The sequence below is a fragment of the Amblyomma maculatum genome, chromosome 1, assembly GCF_055883805.1.
Source record: "Amblyomma maculatum isolate TAMU_Amacu chromosome 1, ASM5588380v1, whole genome shotgun sequence".
Taxonomy (NCBI): domain Eukaryota; kingdom Metazoa; phylum Arthropoda; class Arachnida; order Ixodida; family Ixodidae; genus Amblyomma; species Amblyomma maculatum.
The window spans coordinates 29416850-29440254 of NC_139344.1; the positions used below are offsets into that span (position 1 = coordinate 29416850).

Below are 23405 nucleotides of genomic sequence, written 5' to 3' on the forward strand. Positions count from 1 at the left end.
ATAGTGTCTCGCGGAGGAGGTTTGCCAAGAGACGGGTAGGTATACGGGGGCGGGCCGGCGCGTGCTCTGGCCCAGGGCGCGTGAAACGGGTGACGAGTGTCCGCTGATCAATGTCTGAAAAAAGAGGTGGCCCTTGCGCCTCCCTCCGCGCATCTGGTCCGGAGCCAAGGGAGGGTGCGGGGTAAATTGCGCGTGACACAAGCGATGAGCGCGGCCTTGCTCGCTGACAGCTGCTGCTGCTGGTTCCGCCGCTGCATCCCCCCCCCCCCCCCCCCCCCCCCCCCCGTGCAAGCCGCCGCGCCGCGCAAAGCGTTCATCGCCGACCTGCCAAAACGGTCCCCGCGTCCACGGCGTTGGCGCGGTGATGGATACGAGCCTTTCGAGAAAGCCGCAGCAGCTCCGCGAGCACCTGCTTTTTGAGGAGAACTGGCCCAATCCGCGTGCTGCTATTCTCGCCGCTATACGCGCGGAAATTCGTGAAAGTTAAAAACGCACCGTCGTATTCGGGCGGAGGGCCAGGTTGAAAGGCTTGTGTATGGTACTTTCGCTTTGAAAAGAGAGACGTAACGTAGCTGGAAGCAATCAGTTTTCTTTTTTTCCTTGACTGTTTGCTAAGCGTCTAAAACAACGCAGCTTCTGCTTCTGTGGCATCTGCTGCATTGCTGTCATGGAATGCGGCGCTGCGGCGCCGGATTCCATACTCTTGGAAGAAAAGTCAGAGAGAAAAAAAATATTTTTTTACTATTGTATGTCTTATTGTCTGTAAGTTTGCCCCGCATTTTTATACGATCAATTCTACGTGCGCGGCAGAGAGATGGTGTGATGGTATGATGGTGGTGTAAGGACACAAATTGGAACTCGCGGTGATTCTCAAACACCGACCAAATCCTGCCAGAAGTGGGGTCTATATATGCAGCTGTCCATGTGTACAGTGAGACATGGTTTAAAAAAGCAGCTCGCACTAAGACCCAGACAGAGAACAAGAAGAAAACACTAGTTCTCTGTTTGTGTCTTAGTGCACGCTGCTTTTTAACCACGGAACTTCATCGAGTAGCCGAAAGATCTGCCGTAGTACAGTGAGACAACCTGAAGGAATGAATGAAAGAGGGCAGTCAGTCGCGCTGTGTGGAAAGGACGGAAGTCGCAATAGCTTCAATGAAGCGCTTATCCTGTCTATCTTTCTGTGTACTGTTTGTTCCAACGCTACACCCCTTCAAGCACTTACGCCCGCACGCCATCTTTAGCAGGTGTTTGCGCTGCGGCTGCAACTCCTGCTTTCCTCAATTGCAGCTTGCTCGCGGCATTCATTCTGACCGCTGGCAAATAGACTGGCAACATACGCTTCTGTTCAACAACATATAGCTGATTCCTCATAACTTGTCATTAGATGTCCGGATCTTCTAGTACGTTCCGGCTTATGCAACAGTTTACAATGGCAGTGATCGTCACTGACACCCTGTATATGCCTGTGCTGACTCTGCTGAGTGACCGTGTCATTTTCAGAAGCCGGCTTGTGAGGCTCAGTTGCTTCAGTGGCGGTGGGGTCGGCTTACCGCGGTCGTCCTCACTACGGCGGGGGGCGCCGAACGTTCTGTTGGCAGGGTGAACACAACTGAAGCAGCTGGGGTAGAGGTAGGCGAGGTTCACTGAATGAACGGACGGGTTAAAATGAGCGAACAATGGGGAAGAAGATCCGGGGAACTCGGACAGGAGATAGTTGTACTTTAACATTTCGTTCGTTAAATTTACAGAATACACAATTCGAATGCATAGCAGTTGCTCTTGCCATAGAGTAGAAAAAGAGCTCATTATAATTAATAAAAGAAATGCGTTCTTGAAATTCAGTGAAGAGAAGAAGAAGCTTATCATTTACTGGGGCCACAATACAGCAGTAGCCGTCCCGGTTTATTTACAAAAAAACGCAAAAACTGAAGGAAAAGATCCTCAAGTACCCGAGCGACAGCCGGAGGAAATAGAAGGGACAGAGAGACAATAGCGAGGTGAAGTACGGGGGTGCGATAGCGGGAAAAAGACAATAGAGGCAACAGTACAACCAATCGTGTTCTCGGGACACAAAAACGTCTGGCGCGGCTTTTGGCCCTGCCCATTCACTAATGTCAACGCCCTCCCGTCGCTCAAGCTACTCAGCACCACAACAAATTTGACCGTTACTTATCAACCTTATTACACTATATGTAAAAAAAAATATACAAAAGGCAACATCGACAGCGGAAGTCAACGGGTGAGCAGTGCCGAACCTCCAAAAAGTGTGTGTTATTATACGCTGGTATCCGCCGCTATATCACCTATGGCGAGTGCTCTGCGGAGCGCCTTTTCCCCGGTGCCTGGGCAACAGCGCGCAAGTTAGTGACAGCGTCGTTTGATAAAGCGTAGTGGCTCCACCAAGCGGGCTTGCTTTGCGGTGAAGTTAACTTCGGTCGTGCTACTCTAAGTGCGGCACTGTTCCCTATAAGCGCATCAGCGGCGCACACGTCTGGGCAGCATGTAAGGTAGCAATGACTTCTGCTCATGGCATTGTCTTCTTTTCTATTTTTGCGTGCGATTGCACATATAAAGGCTGTCACTAGTATAACTCGGTTCAAGAGTTAGTGATAGCTCCCCGCTGTGGCTCCCTATCGGCTTTCAGCCAAAAAGCCGAATGTTTTCATCATCTCAATGGTGGGCGCGACAAAGTCGACTGCTGCATGGTGTAGTAGAGACAGATGCAGAGGCAAGTGTGGGGTCTGCAGTAGGCGTATTGGCTTCTACGTACTGTCAGAAAGTAAAAAAAAAAAAAAAAAGAAACAAAATGTCGGAGAAGAACATGGAAGTAGGCAAAGCTGGGAAAATGCAAGACAATCAAAAGTTGACCGGTCACTTTTAGGTGCTCTTATTGCTTTGCTGTAATTTATTTCCACATCTCGGCAAAATTAAAGAAAAAAAAATGTCACGAAGCTACGCTGTGAATGTGCCTGAGCTATGACTCACGCATAGACCTAGCGTTGCCTCTGACAGGCGTTACTTGTATGGCCGCATGAATAAAAAAAAAATGCTTCGCCGCTGTGGAGCAGTGGTTAGGACGCTCCCTGTTTGTGCAAAACGATGCGGGATCAAATCCCGGCCGCAGCGGCCATTTTTCGACGCAGGTGGAAAGCAAGGTGCTTGTGTGCTGTGCGATGCCAGTGCATGTTAAAATACCCATGGTGGTCAAATTTCCAGAGCCTTCCACTGCGGCGTCTCTCATAGCCTGAGCAGCTTTGTAACGTTAAACCCCACAAACCAAATTGAACCACAAAACAAGGGAAGCCACAGCTACCTTATATGCTACCCCTAACCAGGCACTGATACTGCGCTTCCGAGGAGCTGTGCGGCACTCTCACTTTGTGAGTGCCTAGGAGGAGCGAAGTTAACTTCTCCGCAAAGATTGTGTACTGCAGCGGAGCCTCCGCGCCTCAGCACACAAGGCGAAGGCTCCACATACAGCCGCCGCAAGTTTTGATGCGTAACGTATACGCCACGTTTCTTCTGAGATGTCGATCGCCTTTCTCAAAGACGCTATAGGCGGCTGAGAGCCGTAGACAAGCCCGTGCAACTTTAGTCTAACGTCCTGGTGCACTGGATCGTTGATGGTACGCTGTCCCTCTGTCATCTTGAAATCACACAATGCCAACACATTCCTCATCCCGTCCCCGTTTTCGAACGTAAGCGTTCACACGTGGTTCATTTGATATGCCCCTACGGCAGTAAACTCAAGGGGAGCATTTGCAGAAGCCCAACGCTTCACGGAAATCTTCGACGCCATACGGCCGCCTTCTCACGTCTGCGTGCCATTACATCTTAGCCATTACACCACCAGAACTCGCTATCCCACGCCGGGAATCAAACCTGAACCTCCTGGGGGGAAATCAGGTATCCTAGCCACTAGACCACGCCGGAACACGTTCTTTGCCGAGAACAGATAAAGTTATGCTCATTATCCATGCATGTGCGATATAAAAAAAATCATATTCAACACAGTGTAAGGTCTCACCGAGACAAACTCGAATCGCTGTATTCAAAGTCCAGAGTGTTTAACATTACACCACGAGACTTCATCTTCCGACGCCGACAATCGAACCCGGGCCTCCTGGGTGAAAGACAGGTATCCTAGCCACTAGACCACGCCTTTTCTTTTCTTTATTGCCGTATGTATTATCAAATTTTAGAACATATTACTCCACAAACACACAACATGGGTTAAAACCACGCGATTTGGATTGCGTGACCCATTACAAATCGGGAATTTGCAGCAACACTTCCATTCTCGGGAGCCACTCAGGCACTTCGTCTTGTGCCTTGAAAACATCAAAAACACTCGCAACGGATTGGTGAAAATACTGCCGTATTCTCCTCGCATCAACGTCTGCATGCCTGAAAGCCATTCTGGATCGACAGTTACTGTGCAGGCCCAATAACATGATTATGTCCAGCGGTAGCCGATCATTATCTTCAATTGGTAAAAATCTAATTCCGAATGCATCCACGGGTAGGTCTTTTTTAAATGTTCGTTGTAGAATGTCCTAGGAGAAAAAGGCTTCCCAAAAGTCTAAGAAAACGTGTTCGATAGTTTCAGGTTTGCGGCATATGAAACAGTGATATCCCCAAGGTACAGAAAGAAACCTTCATTTCTAAATCAGTCTTAAATTCTAGTGTATTGCTATGAAGCTTGAAAAATAAAGTTTTTGCTCCCCCTGGTACAGCCATATTTTTTACTTGTTTAAGGACTGACTTCCATGGACCTGCACAGTACAACGATCTGTACAATGGGATCGGGAGAAAGACATCGCATAAGTGCTTATAAAGTTTCTCATGCCCAGCTTTCCGGGACACGGGTCTTTAGTTCGGAAAACTGGCACCACGCGGTGTACCACCGTGAACTCCTCCTTTCCATTTTCTTCTGCCCTTCCCTCTCTCGCCTAAGGAAGGACACGAGTAGCGGCCAGAGCTGCCGGGCTCAGCGGTGAGCTTTTTTACGTCGCTTTGCAGACGGGAGGGTGTGGAGAATAAAAACAGACTGCACCACGCACTTATTTTTTTTTTCGCGCCCCCCCCCCCCCCTTTTTTTTTCTTTGGACGCTCGACCACCGACCACCAACACCACAGGGGGTGGTGGCACGGGGAGACGAAGCTCACGCGCGGGCACCAGTCCCTCGCTTTCTCGCCACTGGCATCGTCGCGCGCTTGCTCGTCGCAGCAGTCTCAACTGTCCGAGCGGAGCCGCGAGGAAGTCGAGTCGGCAAGAAGGCTGGCACAACGACAATCACGTCAGCGCTGCACTGGCGCGTTGTATGTACAGTCCCAGCCATAATAATATGGAGCATGCCTCGGTGATAAAAACTCTCGCCACGCGTAACCTAGCGAGTATTAGGAGGTATACAATTGCATATGTTAGTACATGCCGCCGATGCATACACGGAAAAATTGCGTTTAAAAAGGAATAAAAAAAATACCACTTACGACTCCGAAATTATTCACATTAAATTACAATTACTTCCGATATGTAATTCACTTAGTCTAAGATTACGTTCCAGTTATACATAAAAAACCAAAACGAAAACTAAGTGAACGAAACTACAACCACTCTCCAAATCGCATTTATTACCACTTTATTTAAGAAAAGCACAGTAGAGGCTTTTAAAACGTGCGTGAGGTGTGTAAACTGCAGCAAGATATTTTCCGTAACGGCAACGAGCCGCCGAATCCATACTGCGCCGCAATATTAAAAATGTAATGCCAATTCAATAATGCCGCTCGATGTCCCAAGAATTCGTCTAATTTCTACTTCTAGCTTGAAATTTAGAGCTCACTGTTTCGAATTCCACACCTTCCATACGTTTTTTTTTCTCTTCTTATTTATAATAAGTTTTCCAATGACGCTGCATTATTTATTTCGCCTTGATGAACTCACCCCCCACAAAAACACACACACACACACACACACACACACACACACACACACACACACACACACACACACACACACACACACACACACACACACACACACACACACACACACACACACACACACACACACACACACACACACACACACGCACACGCACACGCACACGCACACGCACACGCACACACACACACACACACACACACACACACACACACACACACACACACACACACACACACACACACACACACACACACACACACACACACACACACACACACACACACGCACACACACCACTTGTTTAAATTTGTGTGGGTAGTGGCTGTTGTCTCCTCTTTTATGTATCTCATTGCGAGCCCCTCATTGTGCTTTAATTTTCATCGGCGCACCATTGCATACAAACCAACCGGCTCAGTCTGGAGCTCCACCTGGAACCGAACTGCCATGACACTTTTTGTTGGGATACTATATGAGCTGTGGGTTCTCGTTTAATTTTGCTGCCCTTTATCGTGAACCGCTGGTATCTGAGCGCTGCGCACTACTTTTTTTTTTTTTCCAACTTTGAGCCATAGGCCTAGAGTGCTGCGGACCAGGCCGAGCACATAGCGTGCCTGTTTGGAGCACAACCTAGCGAACCAGCAAACAAACGAAACAAGTTGAGTCGCGTACGCAGAACTCCTTGTCAGTACGCCCCGCGAAGATAACCGCAGGGCGAAAAGGGGTGGGAGGGGGGTAGAGAACGTAGGCAAACAAACGAAAAACGAACAATTAAGCAAGGAAGAGAAGCGGACGCCTCGCACGCGGAGTGCGCGTGGGAAAAAAAAAAAGAGAAAAAGTACAGAAGAAACGGAAATGTTTGGGCGGCCATCAACCCACGAAGGGCGCACGGCGGATGTGTGTGCACACACATTCCTGCTGTGTTCATCGAGGCGATCATTAGGACACCTTTCAATTTGCTGTACACACTTTTTCCACAATATATAGGTATGCTATATGCCTCTGTGACCTGAAACAAATTGTTGCGAGTTAGCGCTCGTGTGTATCCTGTCCTTCCTGGTCATCACCTGGATGTGCGCTTATGATTCCATGTCATATATTAAAAGCAAGCCCAAACTGATAGTCTCAAGAAGGCACCGAGCCCATCCCGGAGCCCCTAACCATTTCATGCCTACATTTACTGTCGATTATGGGAGAGGCAGATAATTGTTGACGTCATCGTTCACATAATGTTGATTTTACAAAGTCGAACCCCGTCATAAAAGGCATGGATATAACAGGTAGTCGGATATAAGAAACACCGTTCACCCAAATGAATGGCACCCATATGAAATTTATTAATTTGATCTTTGCTTTATTAGACATTCGATGTAGAAGACAGTCGGCTATAAAGGACAAGTTAGCCTTGAATTTTGGTATACTCAGTCTCGCTTGTAACAGACATTTTTACATTAGGTGCGGCACCATCGATCGCCAGGTTCAGTTACAGCTATAGTGAAAACAAAAAAAAAGAGAGACACGCTTGCGTCATGACGAATAATTACAACTTCAGTAAAAAAAAAAAAAAAGCAAGTCAGTCGTCTATCAAATGACTAAAAGGAGCACCTGCAGTGGGAATGCAACGTAGATGAGCTCCTCAAGCTTGCCGCGAGGAGCACAAGCGCGATTGCACATGCGAGCTTCTGCGCGAGCTTACCGGGAGTTCCGTTGGGTTCTCCAATTATTGGAGCTTCCTATCAGGGATATACCGTAGATGTTGTGTCCGCTAGTTAGAAGAATACAGCGGGAATTGTCAATTACGTTGACTTTCAGTATAAACAACAATCTATCCGAAGAAGGATAGACAATTGGGTATTGGTTCACATTGGAAATGTGCAGCGCAAAAAGACACAAGGCGAAAAGAAGACGGATAGACGTACGCTGACTCGCAACTAAATTTATTGGAAAGAAACACATTTTATACGTCTTTCAAGCGATTACAAGAAGCCTATAGCACTTGCGCGAAGCCCATTGCAAGGGGTCAAAACATATCATACGTCATAAACACCGGATGATAGATTTCTGGGGGATGTTTTCCTTCCATCTCCCGTGAAAACTGAAGCCAAGATTATGAATTATCCAGAAACGACTCCTCCTTATCTACTAATATAACCGAAGGCTGGCTTAAACATTGCGACTGTCTTTTTCGGATCAAGTAGGCTTCCATCAGCTCTCTTGTTGTTTTATCTCGGTGTCGAAATAAAATTTTAGTGTTCGCAACTAAAGGGCGGCAGTTTTTTGTTTTCTCGCTCTTTTCATCTTTTACAAAGCTGCGACAGTTCGTCTTGTGTCTTTTTGCGATGTACCTTTCCAATATGAACAATCTATCCGGTAAATGCGAAGAAAGCGATCAGCTGGTGCTGCTGACGTAGACACACCATTGTGACTAGAAAGCAAGACATAGCCAAGCCAAATAAACAATAAATAAATAAACAAGAAAAATAAACTGCTCTGGTTACTATTCCACCATGGTTTCAGCTTCACTCAGAAATGTCCTGTTAGCTTTTTATTTATTTTTCATCTCAGTAGCGACATTCATAAGTTTGTTACTCACAGCCGATGTTACCCGTTGACAAACAAGCAAAACTTTCCGAGTGATATTTCTGCTGGTGATGTTTTATAGTTCTGGCTACTTCTAGCACCTTGGTGGTAAGCTGGCTGCATTCACAATAACGTGGCGCGTTTTTTTTTTTTTTTTTTCACTCGAGTTCGTGTAGTGTTACGAGACACAGAACTTTTTCCAGAGTTGGGAATCGCTAGCTGCGGTGCCACGTCACATCGTGATGGCACTTTGCAATCGCTGCAAACGCCGTTCGCAAATAATACAAGAAAGTTGCGAGGTGTATTCAGTGTGTGGTGGTCCATCAGGGAAATGCAGTATGTAAATGAAAGCGATAATAACGCTTATGCTAAAGGATATATATTTCCTTTTTGCCATTTTACCCGTATACGATGCCTAGGTCGAAATAAGGTCTGGTTAGAAAATGGGATTGTATACCCAGCTTATAAGGGACCTCTGATATTGGAGATAAAAATACTGCTCCCCAGTGCACGTATCTTATAAAAGGGTTCAACTGTAGTTGTAAGATTTGCAAAAGGAGTCTCCAAGAGGTTGAGAAGTGATGTACCCCGGGAAAGAAGGGCACAGTGACAGTGTGCCATGTCAATCCACGTATAGGGCCGTATATTTTCGTTGCGTAATACCAACTAGCCCAAAAGCTCCACTTTAGTAAACTCAGATTAACACCCGTGATCAGAAGCCAAATTAAAGTTTATGAAAAGAATTATGCAGTCAATGATGCTGAAAGCAGGGATACCGAGTGTTTGGGGAAGCATCTTTGGGTGAAGGAAATGAGGGCGTCTAACGGACCAAAATAAAAAATCATTCAGGGGAGCTGCAGGTTGCCGCCAATATTCTATAATTGCTTTCACCTGCCTTTGCTGTGGCTGAGTGAACTAGCTGTTTTATCGACGTAATGCTAGCACGGGTTTCGTGTCTGGAACTTACCTGATATGAACCAACCATGACGGATAGCTGCGCTCTTCACGAATTTTGTGACGGGGGTGAGACACTCCGGTACAAGCTGAAGAAACAACTTTTTGTTAGACGATGTCTCTCGCTTTGTGCACGCTGAGCGTTCGTGAAATGAGCGGCCAGCAGTGACAAAAAACACTCTCGAAGTTTTTCGTGAACATTGGCTTTAGCGGACTGTGGTAGAAACACTATCTTTAAGTTTAAGAACTCAGGTTGCGGAATTGCCGACAGACCAGAGTAAGGATAATCCCCCCATAGACACCACCACCACTGCTCTCGCAAAAAGCTACACACAGCACGAGTAGGATTATTTCTTGGTTCTTTTACTAGTTGTCAAGCAGACACATGTACCATTGCTTGAGTTCGATTGATCAATTTTAATTTAATTGCTCCAACGACAACATAAGCATGTAAACTTAATTCACTATTCCCGTACGACAGACATTACGTCATTACTCTGTTCCGCTGAAACAAAACATGTCGTCTGTTTAAAATATCAGCTGCACTTTTCATAACTCCAGTGCTGTGTAGTCTTAAATTTACAATACAATGTTTTTCTGAAGTTAACCGCAATTCTGCGTGGTGCTAGAAGTAATTTTGGCACTGTGTCGCCATGTGCCGTCCGCGGATCCCTCGGTTGAGGGAAAAGGAGGGGAAACTTCTGGCGTCGGGGTACAAATGTCTTTCCTTCCGCGCGCGCCGTCTTTCTTCCCCTTCTCTGTGTTTATGAGCGCCTCATCCCTGTCGAGTCGGTCTGCAGATGTTCCGTCCTTAGCCTTGTATACATGAGCCCGACGCAAGCGGGTCGGGTAGGGGGGAGCCGGTTGTCGAGCTTAGCCAGCCCGACCCGTCCGGGTTTACATGAGCTCGATTCTGTCGGGCAAAGATCGCTGCTACACCGTGCGTCGAGCAAATGAACCAGGCGCAGGCGGGAGAGGAGGAATGCTCAGACGAACAGCTCACGGTCCCGTCCCCGACCTGCAAGGAGGCAAGAGAGGAGGCGCCTGCCCGATTGATTGATTGATTGAAAAACTTTTTATTGAGGTGCAGAGAATGAAATGAGGAGTAAATCATGGGTGGCTTCCTCTGTACAGGATGCCAAGGAAGGTTGCCGTGGCGCCGGCGTGGCGAATCAGTCCTCGCTGAACCGCCAGGTCGGAGCTGAGCAGACAGTTCTCCCACTCGTCCTCAGAGATGTGTGTTGTGATGTGCGGGGGTCTGTGTCCCTTACACCCCGCGGTGACGTGGTATGTAGTAGGGGTGTCGTCACACCACGGACAGGAGTCTAAATACTCGGTCGGGAACATGAGGTGCAGGCGATGTATGTTAGTGTACGTGTTGGTCTGGAGGCGACGCCAGTCTCTAGCCTCCTCGGCGTTAAGTAGGCGATGTGGTGGAGGGAATTGTCTGCGCTGCAGTCGCAGTGTAGCGAGCCTTTCGCCATACGCGGGAGTTAGGGGGGAGAATGAGCAAGTCCCGGTCGCTCGGTTGCTGTGTCCTCGAGCTAACCGGTCAGCTGCTTCATTTCCCTCTAATCCCGCGTGCCCCGGAGTCCAAGTTATTATGTGCTTAGGGGGATTGCTTGTTGGTTTTTCAGATGGTAGCAGGTGTGCAATGCGGGACGAAATGCGGCCGGCGAGGAAAAGGCGACAGGCTTCTTGTGAGTCGGTAACTATTGTAGTGCTCCGGTGTGTAGAGTCCGCGTGAGCGATGGCCAAGGCGATTGCCGCCGCCTCTGCGATTACGGGGTTGACATGCTGGATGCTGATGCTGTTAAGTTCCTGGTGCGTGGCATTGGTGATGACGGCTACCGCGTGTGTGGATTGCGGGTACATGGAGGCGTCCGTATAAATGACGTTTTTAGTGAGCCGAAGGCTTCGTCGCAAGCTGTCAATTCGAGCTTGTCGCCTGCCGTCATGAATGCCGGCCTGCATGTTCTTGGGGAGGGGGGCCACGTGTAGGCGGTCACGGATTGCCTTTGGAATGTTCGTGGTGTCGTTTATCCTGGTGACGTCCGCCGGGCTGCCTATGCGCTGCAGTATATATCTGCCCGCACGGGTAGTGAAGAGGCGTTCTTTTTGTGAGATGAGGGTGGCTTCTTGAATTTCGGAAAATGTGTTAATTAGGCCTAGTGCAAGGAGTTTCTCTGTGCTAGTAGATAGCGGGAGACCGAGGGCCTGTTTGTAAGCTGTTCGAATGATGACGTCAGCCTGTTCTTGTTCCGCACGAAGGAGAGACTGGTACGGGAGGCCGTACGCAAGGCGAGTGATGACCAGTGCTCGCACTAGGCGTATGGTGTCCTCTTCCTTCATCCCTTTCTTATTTCTGGTGACGCGCTTTATCATTCGCGCGATTTGCTGAGACGTGGTTTTGAGTCGAAGTAGTGTGTGGGTAGCCTTCCTGTCGCTTTGAAGCCAAAGCCCCAGTATGCGACATAGCTCTACTTCTTTGATGACAGTGCCATTTAGTCGGACTTCAATTGGTCCCGGTGAAGTGTAGGTATGGCCGCGTATACGGATGATTTCGGATTTCTCCGGCGAGCATTGTAGGTTGCAACGCTCCGCTTGTGTTTCCACACTGGAGGCCGCCCGTTGTAGAGTTTGTTCTTTAGTGGCCAGAGATCCTGTAGTTGTCCAGATCGTAATGTCGTCGGCGTAGATAGTGTAGCCGATATCTGGAATGTCTTGTAGAGCCCTTGCAATGGGCAGCATTGCAATGTTGAAAAGTAAAGGGGAGATGATGGAGCCCTGCGGGGTTCCGCGATTTGGGACCGTTTCCGAATTAGTTCGCACTTCTCCGATTCCAATGGTGGCCGTGCGATTTGTAAGGAAAGTCTTTATATATCTAAAAATGCGCTCACCGCAATTCATTCGGTTAAGTTCAGTTAGGATGGTTTCGCGGGAGACGTTATCGAAGGCTCCTTTGAGATCCAGTGCCATTATGCAATGCTCACTCCCCCTGGGAATGTGTTGTAACACTTCTTCCTTGATGAGAAGGAAGGCATCTTGGGTGCAGAGTCCTTTCCGGAAACCGATCATGGTGGGTAGCAGGATGTCCTGGTCTTCTACGAAGTTTTGTAGTCTGGTGTGGACTACGCGTTCGTAAAGTTTGCCGAGGCATGATGTTAGAGATATAGGTCTTAGAGCTTCGAGATTGGGTGTTTTACCTGGCTTAGGAATTGTGATAATTTCGGAATGTTTCCAGTCCGGTGGAATGTCTCCCATGGGCCACTTTTCCTGATTTAGATAGGTAGTAAGTGCCTTAATTTGGGTGGCGTTGAGGTTTCTGATCATTCCATTGGTGATTCCATCTGCGCCTGCCGCCGTGTTGCGGGTGGATGAGCGGGCTGCGGCGTATACCTCTGCCTCTGTGATCGGGGCGTCAAGATGCTCATTTGGAACGCCTGTGTAGTCGAGATTGCAGGGTGGGGCTGGTGGTCCGATGTATCGTGTTTTGAGTGCGCCGAGCAGGGTACAGTTGTCTCCTGGGAACATGTGCGCAATTTGTTTAAGCGTCCGGTTTGTGACTGCGCGCGAGGTGGTAGGGTCCACGAGGTGTCGCAGTATCGCCCATGTTCTTGAGGTTCCCAGCGTTCCCTTGAGGGATTCACAGAACTGCTGCCAGTTCTGGTTGGATAGCCTTGTGGCGTATCTCTGTGCCTCGGTGGTGAGTTCCGTGATGCGCGTGCGCAATAGCCGGTTGCGTTTCTGACGTTTCCATCTTCTGATAAGTTGCCGGCGGGCGTTCCACATAGTGAGAAGATGAGAGTCTATAACTGGGGTGTCCGTGGTGCGGGAAATCGTTTGCGTAGCTTCCTTGTGAGCTTGTCTGATCTGAGAGCTCCACTCCGTGATGGAGTGGATGGGGCTGTGAGAGGTAGTATTCTTCCGGTAGGCTGTCCAGTCAGTGATGTGAGCGGAACCTATAGTCTTTCGAATTTTGACTGTGCTGATGGAGATGCTGAGTATGAAGTGATCACTACCCAGTGTCTCTTGGAGGTTTGTCCACGTGGCTGTAGTCGCATTTTTTATGAATGTGAGGTCTGGGCACGAGTCTTTTTGAGTGCCTATGCCTTCTCTTGTGGGATGAGATGGGTCGGTGAGCAGATGTAGGTCTGCGTTGTTGTAGGCCTCAACCAACTCATTTCCGCGACTTGTGTTGCCCCGATATCCCCATTCTTGATGAGGGCAGTTGAAGTCGCCTAGTATTACAAGCTGATTGTTCTGGGTGATAGTGATGACCTCAGCAAAAAGCGCGTTAAAATTGATGTTGGTCGGTTTGGGCACGTGGTACAGATTCAGTACGAAGGTGCTTTTCTGTCCTCGTTTGTTAGGGACAATTTCGACGAAGTTATGGTCAATGGGATCGGCTTCTGTTAAAGAATGTTCAATAGTCGTGATATCCCTTGATATCAGCAGAGCTGTTCGGGGAGAGGTGTTGTGGTGGATTGTGTAGTAACCGGTGAGGGTGGGACTCCTTTCTGCTCCGGTTTCTTGTAGGCAGATCACATCAGGTCGAATAGGGGTCTGGGCAAGGTATTGTTTGAGTAAAGAAGATTTATTCCGATAGCCTCGACAGTTCCATTGCCAAATCTCGAGGCAATCGGGTGTGCCTGATTTATGATGTGAAGCCATTATGTGCAGGGTAGGGGCCACTGACTGATTCATTATCGCTGCTCATAGCTGATGCTGCAGCAGCGCCTGTAGGTCGGGGGGTTTTCACCGAGTTAGTGCTTGGAGTGGCGCGTCGTTTGCGGCTGTTCATTTGGGTCTCAATGAGAGTCCGAAGATTGTGGAGCTCGTTGCTGATTGCGAGGATGGCGTTGTTTATTGCAAGGATGGAGTCCTGTTTTGCGAACCTAGTGTCTGCGTAGTTCATATACTCGCCCATGTTGGCCATCGTAATCTGCTTCAGCGAGGGGGAATTGAGGTCCGTTGGTCGGTTAATTTCGTGAGCGAGTGTTGGCGCCGCCTGAAATGTAAGATCAGTTGTGGGGTTTGATTGAATTGTTTGTGTTTGTGGCGGGATTGGGGGCCGCGTAGTTGAGGGAGCAGTTGAGTCAGTAGGTTGTGGGGCCGATGGTAGGGTGGGTTTTTGGGAGGCGAGTTGGATGATTTGGCGTGCTTGTGCGTCTAGCTGCGCCTGCATTCTTTCTATTGTGGCAGTTAAGTTTGAGCATTCGCTGCATGTGGAGGATTTGCGCTGAGGACGAGCGGGAGGATTGCTACCCTTATCTGCCCAGCTTACCTCTATATTTGGAGACGTTGCCGGAGGGAGGCCGGGTGCCTGTTGGCGTTGCGGGTCCTTGTGGGCTGGAGGGGCCTTCTTGTTGGCGGTAGAACCATCGGGGTATAATTGGCTTGGTCGTTTATCCTTGTGGTTGCTATGGCTGCGTTGGTGGCTGTGGGCTCGGTCATTTTGACGGCTGTCCGGGCTGTTGCTGGTGTCATCCTCGGTGCTGAGCCAGCGGCGTCTTGAGTGTTTATTCTTGGGGAGCTGGCTTCGAGATTGGTGATCTGATTTCCCCAGTTGTGTTTTGTCGGCGGGAGGTGGGTCGCTCGCGTTGTTAGTTGCAGAGGAGTTAATTCGATATGGTTGGAAACGTTCGTTGCATTCCCGGCTGCCCGTTTCATGTCCTCCTCCGCATAGTGCGCATCGCGGTTCGCAGGGATGATTTTCAGCAGGATTTTGGGTGCCACAGATACGGCAGGCTACAATTTCTGGTGTGGGGCAGACGTCTGCTCGATGGCCGGGTTTCATACAGACGTAGCACATCTGTCTTGCGGGTCGATAGGGGAGGCAGCGAATTTCTGCTCCTTTGTAGTAGATGTATCGTGGTATTGTTGGACCGGTGAGGGTGATGAGCAATGATGATGTTTTGCCCATGCGGCGCACCTCGAGGATTTCAACCCCCTGGGTGCGCACTCTCAGTCCAGCTCTGAAGGTTTGAGGATCGATGGTCTCGGGGATGCCGTGGACAACTCCCCGCTTCTCGTTTTCGGAGTATGGGACGTAAGATTGTACTGCGCATGTGGTGTCGCCTAGGGTAATCTGCCGGATCTTTTGGATGGCCTCCGCAGTCTCCACGTCCGGGGTGCTGAGGATCATGATATTGGAGCCGTAGTGGGGGCGTAGTATAAATTGTTGCTCGTTGGATTGCAGGAAGGCACTGGCGTTGATGACTGCATCTACCAGATCAATGGTTGAGTAGTTCCGCAAGGTGCACTGTAAAAATAAAAACACCTTATTAGGTGTTTTCGCATGTCTATAACTAACACCCATGCACCCTTGAAAAAAAGTGGCTTCAGAGTGCCAGTACACCCTCAAAGATGGTGCTTCGGTTGGTCATAACACCCTTCTATGGGGCCAATGTACTGGGGTGTTTTCATCACCTTTACACCCTATTGCAGGGTGGAAGCAGTGGCATTGCACCCTTACACCCCTTGATAAAAATCAGTGCGGATAACGTCCATATACTGCATTCCCTAATTAGGAAATATTTTTGCCACTACATGTTCCTAATGCTTTTCCTATGTACACATTTGCAATCAAGCTTAATGGTATTCCTTTAACCACCTATAATGCCAAATGAGCATGTAAAGAGATGCTGCATGCCATTATTTTGACATCACGAATGGCCCATGCCAGTATGATTGTTTTTTCAAATTCACAGAGCATGTTACAAAAAAATGTCACACAGATGGAAACTGGAAGTCTTTTATTCGGCATAGAAGGGTCAGGGTTCGGGCTAGTGGGTGCTCGGGTGCTGGTGGAGGGGGCAGGGGGGCACTTGTGTTCTGTTTCTTCATTGATGCGCGCTATGGAACCTCATTTATTTAACAATACTGCCACTCTCCACCTAGAGCCTAGCAGACGGGCAAAAACATACATGTTATGTACGTAAATACCTAAAAAAATGAAAGAAGCAAAACAGTTCCAACAAATGCAGACAACAAAGTATACAATTTTTTTCAAAAACAGAACCGAACAATGAACACAACAGCATGGTGATATTTCTTAAAAAACAACAACAAAACTTTTAGTCGTATGCAACAATAATCGCAGTACACAATATTAATCCTATGCTTTGTCAGTGTCAACGCGTGCGCTTGCATAAAATTCGGCTTTAAGCGATGAAATAAAGCGTCGTGCAGCGCATCTTGGCTTCGAAACGCAGACGCCCAAAAAGAGGTGCTCTATAAAGCAGCACAAATTGTCGGACCCCTTGTCATTTGTCAGATTGAACAGCCAAAATCGACCCATTATTGGAACAATACCCTAAGTAGAGTCGATGACTCGAAGAAGCTTCCGCTGCTCAATGAAGAAAAAATGCTCTTCAGCTTCTTTGATGCTGCTCCAAGTATATCCGACGCACGGCGTGGCAGGCTTTTCTTCCTGTTCCTTGATAAAATTGTGAAAGAAGTGCATAACAGAGCAGCTGTATAAGTATGCACTGCACCTGGCAAAAAGCAAATTCAACATATTTTCTACTCCCCATTTAGAATACGCCAATGCCCCTTTAGTGTACAGCAATGTGCTGGAAAAGGGCCCTATCAGAAACCACTGGTGGTTATCTCACAATTAACGATGCAGAGTATACTGTTATGGTTGGTTCAGGAGGCACAAAGCCAGCAGTCCGATCAAGTCATAAAAGAGAGCACATAAGGTCAACCCATTTTTATTCATGCAGCATGCTGTTGCATGGTAATTTTAGATTATGCAAGCTATTTTATCAAACAACAATGGCTACACTCAACAAAAGCACCTGGGTTAGAGAACTTCTATGCTGCCCCACGAACTTTTAATTTCACATGACCTGGAATGCTTATTATGATAGTTAAAAATGTAAATAAACAATAAACAGCACTGGAGCACGGTGTTTACTACTAAAATATTAACAGCTGGCTCAATTGAAGGCTTCACACAAGGCCTACAGCATACCCTGCTCTGGCCAAGTAGATACTGCAGAACCAAACAAAAAAAAACGTGGAAAGAGCATACTTAGTGATGGGGCACTACAAAAAAAAAATGCATGTAATACATAACACATAATGCATTTCTGAATTTTTGCACTTCTTCTTGTGCTAAGTATGAACCAGCCAAGCCCTAGGTCATCGAAATGCTTCCTGAAGTGTTTACATTTAAGGTTTAGTAACAAGGAAAAAGTGTTCTCGCTGCTCTATGAGGCAGTTCTGAAACTTCATCACACATTATTCATTGAAAGTGTACACTGGAGCTTTGAGTTGAGCGACAATTACATGTGCAACAGCAGAGCATTACCAAACAAGCAAACAGCAGAAGCTCTAAAAAATGTCAACACTGAAGCATGGCATGTTAAAACATTTTCCACGCATAGCACATTGTATGCATAGACATCCAGAACATCAGTGGTGAGCCTCAAGAGGCGGCAGGAAGGTCAAGTGTTCAAGAAGTTGTAACCGTTATAGCGGCAGGCAGTCTGAGCACTTTAAAATACTAAAGGTTCGAATACTAAAAATAGGCTGACTAACTTGAACTGCAAAAATAACAATTTGGATTTATTGAGAATGTTTACTATAAATGAGAATGTCTATGACAGTGCCACATGATTAATGCATGGAATGTTAGCATCTGTATTTGAAGGCATTATATTTATACAGCATGAACTTTGAAACACAGCAGTATTTTCTCCCAACCAATGTGGTAAACCTAATCTCAGAAGAATTAAAATTATTACATCATTTCAAACTTGGCTAGCAAATTACAGCATTTTTTAAAACAACTATTAAACTGCATTACCCACCTTCAGAAGCCTGTAGGATAAGACAATGTGGCAAATATTTCTTTTGAAGCAGTCTCAGATTATATATTCCAGACATTAGGAACGTGTTAGGTACTAGCATGCATGAGCAGGTTGAGAGACCCCTTTCCAGCACATGCTAAACCCCACCAAGCTGCCTGCAAGAGCCATCTGATAAAGCACTGCTGGTCCACTGCAGCAGAGTGCTTAGTCAAATGGCACACTGCACCAATCTTGACATTACCAGTGCTTCATCAGGTGACTCTTGTATGCAATACGACGTGGTAAGCATGTGATGGCAGGAGTCTCTTAAAAGTGCTTTTGAATGTACTTATAGTGCAAATAATCCTTTCACAGCAAAGAATTCACAGTTGTGATGAAAACTTGTGTAGTATTTCTATTTGAATTATGAATCACTAATACATATTACAAGTTAGACTGTAAACCATTTTAGAAACAAAGAAAATTCGCTAGTAATGTCGGTTTCAAGTAGGCTTCCTGAATATTCAAATGACAAAGAGAAAACTTACAAATGATACAAACATAACATCCAGAGCTCCCGGCTGGTTCCTAATGTTTGCCAAGAGTTGCAGAATGCATACTGTTTGTACATCTACAATAGAAATAAGCAACACAACAATGGTGTACCTCCTTGTAGGTAAAAAGAGACAGCCGAGTTTTGAGGCGATAATTTATTGTCTAATTTAGGAAGGCAAATAAACAAAATTGAAAACATGTAGAGGCACACAAACTGAAAGCCAAACATCTGACAGCAAAAATTATCAAAGCTTGTGAAGATTTGAATCAGGTATCACCTAATTCTCTGCTACTAGTTGAACAGATTCGAAAAGGCTGCACCATTACAATGGAGAAGAACAATAAGTAATTTAAATTTAGTTAATGCGAAAATTGTTACATATAAAGAAATGCACAGGCTAGTTATAGTTTTATGATTCTTTCTGATGCTCAGCCATGTTTTTAGTATATCTATAAGGCAATGCAAAATGGCAAAAATGTAGGCATTTAGCGAAAAACTGCCAATTAGATAGCACATGCAGCAAAAGAAGGAAACAGCTTAATACTTACGCTTCTTTCTCCTTTCACGCATTTCCTTAGAACATACTTCGAGCACCCGGGCAATGTCCTTTTTTCTTGCACGAATGGTGTCTTTCAAAACCAAGCCAAGTGTCTTGCTAAGGCCAATTTCAACTGCCTCTTTGCCGTCCTTCTTGATCAGCATGTTGACGTCATGTAAGAACTGCAAGTTTGTGTGAATGGTAGCCATAAAGAATTCATTTTACTCAATGTTTCAAGTAACTCAATATTAAACATCATTGTAGAAAAGCTAAGGCAATTGATGCCTTTGTACATATCTGAAAAAAAAAAAAACCGGCATTAGCAAACAGCAAATACAAATATTTACTAAGGTTAGAAAACTGCAAAAACCATCAGTATTTTGCCACTCATCGCCAAACTGCAAGCAATATTAATTAAAGTATAATATATATAAAAAAAAAACAAAGCAAAAATTATTATCCTCCTTCCCTCAACTTGGCACACGACTGAATGGCAATAAAATATGTAATATATCTCCAAACTAAGGGTCCCCGCTCAGCTTTAAAAAGTAGGCTTCAATTCTTAGAGACAATCTACAGACATGCATCGTTAGCATATGAAAGTCAAATTGTTTTGTGGGCCCTTTAAATCAGTAAACTGCTTTCAACACATACATTACAATTTTTTTATAACAGTAAGTCACAAATTTGCCTGCAATATGCGCACTGTGATGAGCAAAGAAGGTAAACATATGCGACTAAGGCTATGATCACCGCTTCATATGTACATTTAAGCAAAAGACAAAAAAAAAAAAGTAAACATCTGGTCAGAATCAAACTCTGTAATAGCAACATCCGGTACAATATTTGGCCGCAGAATTCAAGCTGTCGACCTCTACTTGAATGTTGAGGCATCAGTATGGAATATCCATTTATTCTAGTCTAAAGACACTACAAAAATCAAGTAATGCGGTCAAACAGTTATGTTGAAATGTGACCGCAAAAATAATGAAAACTGGATGGTGTGAACCACATCAGCTGACTTAGCACGTGTACAAGTGCCTTAATTGAAGTCTTGCTGAAAATAAAATACGTACCTAAATGATTCTTCGAGAGCGAAAGTAAACGCCATAACAAAAGCAGCATAATAAAAATGCAAATTCACACTCCATGCAACCGTAAAATATGGTCCCCGTAAAATAAAAAATGCTCCCATTGTGATTAAAAAAGGCAAATCCAGACGCGGGGAAGTTAACATAGACTGATGATAGCGGCATATAGTTTACGCAGTTTGGAATAAACTATTATGCAACCAGGCCGGCCGACCAGCGCACTTCGATGCCGAGAGCACGAGCGCAGAGGCGTGCCGCGCTGAACGGCCGCCGAGAACGAACATAGCCTCCTCGAACAAAAAGTTTAAACAGAAGGGCTGCGGGAGGACGCTCCCCGAGCAGCAGGACGATGCGCGCCTATGCTCCGAGTAAATAAAAAAAAGGGGTGGGGGGGGGGGGGGGGGCGCAGCGCTCCGAGTGAAAGATGACGACGAAGCATGAAAGAGGTTTCAGGAGAGCGAGCGCGAAGTGTAAGAGATAAGGGAGGAGGGGGGGAGTCGAGAGTGCTAGGAGAATTAAGGTAGTACGCCAACATGACCTTGCCGCACGAACGGAAACGGTAGAACAAAACCAAGTCGTTGCGAACTGAGCGCAAGTATCAAACTGTCAAGAAACGAAAATCGTTTCGTGAACCTCCTGCGCGTACAAAATGCAAGGAAACGTACCACATACATTAGAGAGTTTTAGTTCCACGTACGTGGGAGCTTCACGTACGTGAAGCGCCTACGTGTGACCAGTGCGCATGCGCAGAACGTGAAGAGTCCGCGGGAGTTTCACGGACGTACGTGAGATTCGGATTTTCACGTTGGCGTCTTCACGTTGCTGGCGTACGTAGAGTTGACAACATGGCGACGCCCTGCCCGCCCGCTTCACAGCAATAATAGCTTCGCCGCTAATCCCTCGGCGCGATATCGTGTTCTAAACTGTTGTATTCGCTTTAAGCCTACCCAATCTTACCCTCGCGCAAAGTTTCAAGTGACAAATAGCCTTTATTTTTTAGATAGAAGGACGATTTTTCAGCTGTTAAGCCTGACGCAGAAGCGTTTGTCGTCGTCATAGCAACGATCTCGCGAGGTCACGCCAGACCAGAGTTGAGCGAGAAGTGGCTAGAGTGCAAGATGCAAGCCGGCAGCCAACCAGAGCCAATCCGTTGTAGGGAGAAGGTTGTGAAGTTGTAAGCATGAGTTCTGTTGGTTCTGTTGCCCAGCGAATTCTCTTTTCCTAAAGCGACGATCTGGATATGCTTCGCGACGTGAGAGAATGCAATCCATTCGAAGACTGCATGCGACACGCTGTGCGGTGGACGCATATAGGTATGCGTCTTGCTAATTGTTCACTGTAGAGCAACGACGTTGAGAACAGCAATTTCCAATTCGACCGACTCTTGGCTACGGCCGCAGCGTGGCTCGGTTCAAGGCAGCTCGACTAAACAAAATTAGTTTGGTTCATCTGTACTAGATGGCGCGGCATAACACGTACGCACAGTTTTTCGAGACTTGTATGAAAGGTCCATACATTTTGCTTCACGTACACCACGTACGTGAAACTAAAAGTAGTCCTGGCGAAATGCGCGCTGCGCACGTAGACTTCTCACGTTTGCGTACGTAACTCTGTACGCACGTGAAACTAAAACTGTCTATTATTTCTGTTCAAGAAAGTTGAGACTGATGTTCTTGCGCGAAATCTGCGTAACTCGCTGCGACATCTACCACATGTGCGATGTCATTTTGGCAGCCAGGTGAAAACAAGCGCGTGTCTCACGTTTTCATTTCAGCACATTCTGGAGCGTTCCGGCACAAAAAGACACAGAATGCAGCAATCCGGTAGGACACTGTTCCCACAAAGCGCAGTATGCGTGAGAATAGGCTTACCTTTACAGACGATTGCGTCAGCCGCAAAGTACGCTGTCCGCCTTCGTATCACCGGCACCGAACCAACCAGTGCGATTTCAGCGCGAGTGTAATGTAGTCGGCACATATACCTCTCAGTCACGCAGAAAACAAAAATTGTCCATGCCTTCTTCTTTCGAACATCTCAAACATAAAGCGGTGCAGCAGTCCTTCGGCCTGAGCAAAGCAAAAAGAAGCCCGGACACTTGCCGACACGATAAATGCCCGTTTGCGTTAAACACCACATGTAGAAGGCACTTCACAAGCGTACACACTTCTGTAACACATATGCATGGGAAATGCAACACATTTCACGAGGGTACACAATCGAAGAAGCACATTCAGCATTCGCCGAAACGTGGTCGAAACGCACCCCACAATGCTAACGACCATATTGTGAAATTTGAAAAGAGCGTTCGTAGCTACCGGCAGCCTCCTGGCGGTGAAATTTTGTTTCAGTTTCTGTTTCATTTTTAGAAAGCACTCGTGTGTAATTTTAATTTTAGCGTTACTTTTGATGCTTTATTTAGGTGTTGGGTTATATTAGCAGCGCCGCTTGTGTATAAAAGGCTACGAAGTTACGCAGCCATATACCCCCAGCATGTTAGGTGATATTGCTTGCCCGTAACACCATAAGGCATATTCTCCAACCAAAGCACCCCTTTGGCATGCAAGAGGTGATTTCCGATGGCACGAACACCCTAGACCCAGGGTGTAAGGCTGTTTTGAATCCGACAAATGCCCAAAAAGGTGTTTTTGTTTTTACAGTGTGCTACCCCTTTGCGGCCGCATGACCACCTTCGTGTCCAGTTTGGGTAGCGGGGGAGGCCTGTGGCGTGGGCCGGGTCCGTCCCGGCGTTGTTGTACCGGTTCAGATAGGTTGGTTGTCGCTGCAGGTTGTGATGCGGCATTCGCCAGCTCTTTCCGGGCCTTGCGCGCTGCTGCTTTGCGGAGGGCTAGCTGCCATCCGCCACTTGAAAGTGGTGTCAGCGTATACATGCCCCTCGGGATCGAGCCAACCCACCCCCTGCAGTCGGGCTGGCGGGACC

General features: G+C 46.9%; 1 protein-coding gene across 2 annotated transcripts; it reads right to left on the reverse strand.

The window, feature by feature from the left end:
* Nucleotides 1-16268: 16268 nt before the first annotated feature.
* On the reverse strand, nucleotides 16269-22835 carry LOC146202012 (uncharacterized). 2 transcript variants are annotated; one of them, XM_084583866.1, is made up of 4 exons: nucleotides 22339-22835; nucleotides 19387-19558; nucleotides 18831-18913; nucleotides 16269-16922 (listed from the first exon to the last, which is right to left on the reverse strand). In XM_084583866.1, exons 2-4 carry the CDS (start codon nucleotides 19538-19540, stop codon nucleotides 16800-16802), a joined length of 360 nt encoding a protein of 119 aa, XP_084439992.1. In that variant the 5' UTR covers nucleotides 19541-19558; nucleotides 22339-22835; the 3' UTR covers nucleotides 16269-16799. The 2 variants fall into 2 exon arrangements, with proteins under 2 accessions (XP_084439992.1, XP_084439984.1); XM_084583858.1 differs by lacking the exon at nucleotides 22339-22835 and having other exon boundaries at nucleotides 19387-19601.
* Nucleotides 22836-23405: the final 570 nt, after the last annotated feature.